Source organism: Monodon monoceros, unplaced genomic scaffold, assembly GCF_005190385.1.
Source record: "Monodon monoceros isolate NGI ecotype Baffin Bay Population unplaced genomic scaffold, NGI_Narwhal_1 Super_Scaffold_19, whole genome shotgun sequence".
Classification (NCBI taxonomy): Eukaryota; Metazoa; Chordata; class Mammalia; order Artiodactyla; family Monodontidae; genus Monodon; species Monodon monoceros.
The window spans coordinates 76,701,641-76,705,745 of NW_021703775.1; the positions used below are offsets into that span (position 1 = coordinate 76,701,641).

General features: G+C 50.7%; 1 protein-coding gene across 1 annotated transcript in view; it reads right to left on the reverse strand.

Annotated features, from left to right (window-relative positions):
- Positions 1 to 296: 296 nt before the first annotated feature.
- MYCN (MYCN proto-oncogene, bHLH transcription factor) overlaps positions 297 to 4,105 on the reverse strand; it is a 6,166-nt gene continuing 2,357 nt past the window's right edge. Inside the window, 1 exon segment of the mRNA XM_029232230.1 lies at positions 297 to 1,804. Within this exon segment, the coding sequence (XP_029088063.1) occupies positions 1,200 to 1,804 (605 nt within the window). The 3' untranslated portion in view covers positions 297 to 1,199.

A 4,105-nucleotide genomic window follows, 5' to 3' on the forward strand; every position in this document is an offset into this window, starting at 1 on the left:
TAGGAAAGTGTTTTGTAAACTATGGGGTGCTATTGCTAGCAATGCACCATCACTAATAACATATCTATGCTGTTTAACTTGGGAGAAATCTCGTAACCTTCCTAAGCTCAGTTCCCTCCACCTCAAGTGGGGACAATGGCCCCTCCCCAGCCAGGACCGTACAGGTATAAAAAATGACTGGTCTGTGGAAAACAAGTTCCCTGTCCAGGTTATGCACTCTTTACAGTTGCTGCTTAAAGGACAGAGTTTAACCGTTGCTGTTACGAAAAAAAAAAAAAAAAAGCTGCATCATTTAATTGCTATTTATTTTCATAAACATGAGGTATTTCAAAGTGCTATAAGATGCAGCACTAAATATATACATTTTGAAGAAATTAAACACAGAACTTTGCATTTACCCAGTTCTATGCACCAAACATGAACAAATACATTAACGGAAGAAACAGGCTAGGAAAAAGGCATATATATATAGTAAATTTCTTTACAAAAGTTTCTTAGTTCAAAAAGTGATAAAGTAATATCTACTCAAAACTTTCACAACTCATTTTCATACGAAAATATAAGTATCAAATTTAGTTCTGTATCAGCATCATACTAAAGTATACAGGCAGCGTAAGAATTAGTACAGCACATAACAGAGATTAACAACGTATCTGCATACAAAACATGCTCCTCAAACATTGAGGTATTACAGTACTTAGGTATGAACTTCCAGTCTAATACTGGCCGCAAAAGCCACCTCTCATTACCCAGGACGTATACAAAAGGCAGGTGTGTCCATGGTATTTACAGAAATGTTCCCCAGGGGTATCAATGGCAAACCCCCATGTGGCATCGGCTGGAACTTAAGCACCATTTTAAAAAGAAGGAATGACTTTCTGTCGTCTGGAAACTTGTAACAAACAAGGTGACTTCAACAGCCCCAGAAGGCTCCCAACGGTCACGGACTTCGACCGCCGTCTCAGAGGTGACGCGGAGGAAAACCGCCAGGGCCACCTGCATCCCATCCTGCAGGCCCTCTCCCGAGGTCCTGGCAGAACCCCTCATGTCCTGCTCCCCACCCAGATCCAAACTCGACGGGGGACCGATTTGAAAGTAAACCAACATTCTTAATGTCAACACAAGGTTTGTTTAAAAAAAAAAAAAAAAAAAAATCAAAATGTGCAAAGTGGCAGTGACTGTCCAGTTCAGAGACACGTTTAGCAAGTCCGAGTGTGTTCAATTTTCTTTAGCAACTGCTGCTGTCTCGCCTGCAGCTTCTCCTTCTCCAGCAAAAGCTCGTGCTCCTCGGCCTGGAGGGAGTGGACGTACTCGGTGGCCTTTTTCAAGATGACCACCTTGGCGGCCTTCTCGTTCTTCACCAGCTCTGGCACGTGGTCCCTGAGCGTGAGGAAGCTGGACCGCAGGTCGTTGCGGCGCTGGCGCTCCAAGATGTTGTGGTTCCGACGGCGCTCGCTGTCCTCCGAGTCAGAGTTGCGCGGGCTCAAGCTCTTGGCCTTTGGGGGGATGACGCTCTTGAGGGGACGCGGGGATGCTTCGCTCTTTATCTTCTTCTGGGGCGGCGCATCCTCGCTCTCCACGAAGGGAGACGGGGCGGCGTAGTTGTGTTGCTGGTGGATGGGGACGCAGCGCTTGAGGATCAGCTCACCTGACGGGGCCCTCCCAGGTCCCAGGGCCGCGCTCTTGGGACGCACGGTGATGGTGAAGGTGGTGACGGCCTTGCTGTTGGAGGAGGACCGCCGCTTCTCCACAGTCACTACGTCGATCTCCTCCTCTTCGTCTTCCTCCTCGTCATCTTCATCATCTTTGAGAACAAGGTGAGGGTTATTCTCATGATGAGGCACGTATGAATCAAATATACATACAGTCTCGTAGAGCAGGCCCTGGCCCGTGGTTTGCTCTTACTGTGATCCATCAGCACAGGTCTCTGAAGAGAGCTGTACATGCTTTTTCCCTCCCCATACTCCTAGCATTTCATCTTCCATTCAAGCTTGAGCAGGTGGCAGAAATAGAAAGAACCTCGGCTTTGGAGTTAGACAGAATCCCGGCTCCATCACACACACACCAGCTGCACGACCCTGGGCAAGGTATTTTCTAAGCCTCAGTTTCCCCAGCTATTAAATGGGGGATAATGCCATAGGTTGAGAGTTGGACAGATAATTCGTAGACAAGAGTCTCAGTAAACGGTAACCCTTTCCCATCATCGCTAGTCTACCCCATAGACTTATTTATATTTCCATCTCCACACTTAAGAACTGAGGCCTCCTCATTTTAGGAGCCTCAGTTAGCCACTTACACATGGTGGAGTTTGATTTTAAGTGAAACAAACTAAAGAACAATTTAATTCACTAAGGAAGAAAAAGACCTCATCTTCCATGAACGTGACTTCTATACAGTAAGCAGTTTTTCATCTTAACAAAGATCAAACCTTAACTACAGAGCCGTAATCCACTGGAGCTCTAAACCCAGATACAGGGCACCTCTTCTCAAAGTCACCACCGCCCGCAGCAGCCAGAAAAACGTGTAGCATCATGTGTGCGTTTTCCCCCTCTCTCCTCATTTACTACCATGCTCGGATAGAAAATTATTGTTTAAAATGCAAGCATGAAAATCAAAACACATCTTCTGCTTGAGCTGAAGGGGACCGGAAAGCTGAACAATTGTGGGATTTGTGCTAAAGCCGAAATGTGAGGCTGTTCCAGTCGGTGGGTCCCTTTAAGCCAATGTTTTGGTTTTCTGCCAAGAAGACAGCTGTTGGAAGGAAGTGCTTCCTCACCAAAAGCTGTCAAGGCACAGACATTAAAGGGACAGAGACCCGTTCAAACTGAAGGCTTATCCCCAAGTTTCCTTTCAGGAGCCTCAGATGAATCTGTCCTCAGCCCTGAAGGAAATGTCGGCTTTTTATCCATCTGCGTTCTGAAAACAGTGGTTTTCAAGGTCCAAGTCTCCCAGCTCCAAGGACAAGGGCTATTCCAGGATTTGGGTAGAGTTCTTCACCTTCAGGCAACGTCTTGGTTTTAACCCTACTCTTCAGTTTCACCGGGAGGCACACAATAGAACTAATCAATGAGTGCTTCAGGGTGTGTGCATTCCTGGAGGGCCTGCTAAGTGCCCGCCCTCACCTTGAAGGACACTGGGTTACAGAACACAGCTCGGATCTGAAATTAGTCCCGGAACTCTGGCTAGAAGATAAAACCGGGCGGTTCTCACTGCACACTGTAAAGAGGCGGCCCCTTGAGAATGTACACAACCGCTGTGGTACTGGCCGCCAGCTGCTGAGTGAAGGGAGGGAGGGAGGGAGGGATGGCCCTACCACCCCCAGCCTCTCAGATCCTCGCCCGCCTGCCGGCCAGCATATCGCCGCCTGCTGGCGACGGACCAGGAGCAAATAGCCCACCACCCACCGAGGGAGGGGAAAAAAAAAAAAAGTACCGAGGTTCGAAAAAGTAAAATACAATCGGTGCCCACCACCTGTGCAATCCCTCCCTAACTGCCTGCACCCTAAATAGGACTTTGCACAGGCTTGTGCTTTTCGGGGCGTCTCCCCCACCCCTGACCCGGGCCGCAGAGTCCCTTTCCACCCCTAGGCTAACAGGTTTCTGCCAGCGGCCCCCCGAAACCCAACTCGGCTTTAGCCACTCAACTTTTTTCATTTTCTTCCTCGGAGGGCGCTGCAGAGAGAGACGGGGTACGGAGTGGGGGCTCCCGGCGGGGGATGAGGGAACTTTAGGGGAAGGTGAGGCTGGAGATCACAGCTTTCACCCACCCTCTCCTCCGTACCCTAGAGATCGGCCCGGGAAAAACCACTTCTCAGCCACCAGCACTACCTCCAGACGACTCTCCCCCAGCACCCTAACCCACGAACGACAAACCCGGCGCCACCCCCAGCCCCAGTACCCCAGGAGGGCAGCCGGACCCTGGCTCGCTCTTTACCTGAGTCGCTCAGGGTGTCCTCTCCGGAGGTGCTGAGGGCCTTGTGGTCACCGCCGCTGGCCAGGCGGCCGCCGGTGCGTGGAAGAGCGGCCACCGGGGCGCCCGCTGGGGCTGCGGCGCTCGCCCCCGAGGCGACCGCGGCCCCCGCCGCTGGGGCACCGGCCGGGGCGGC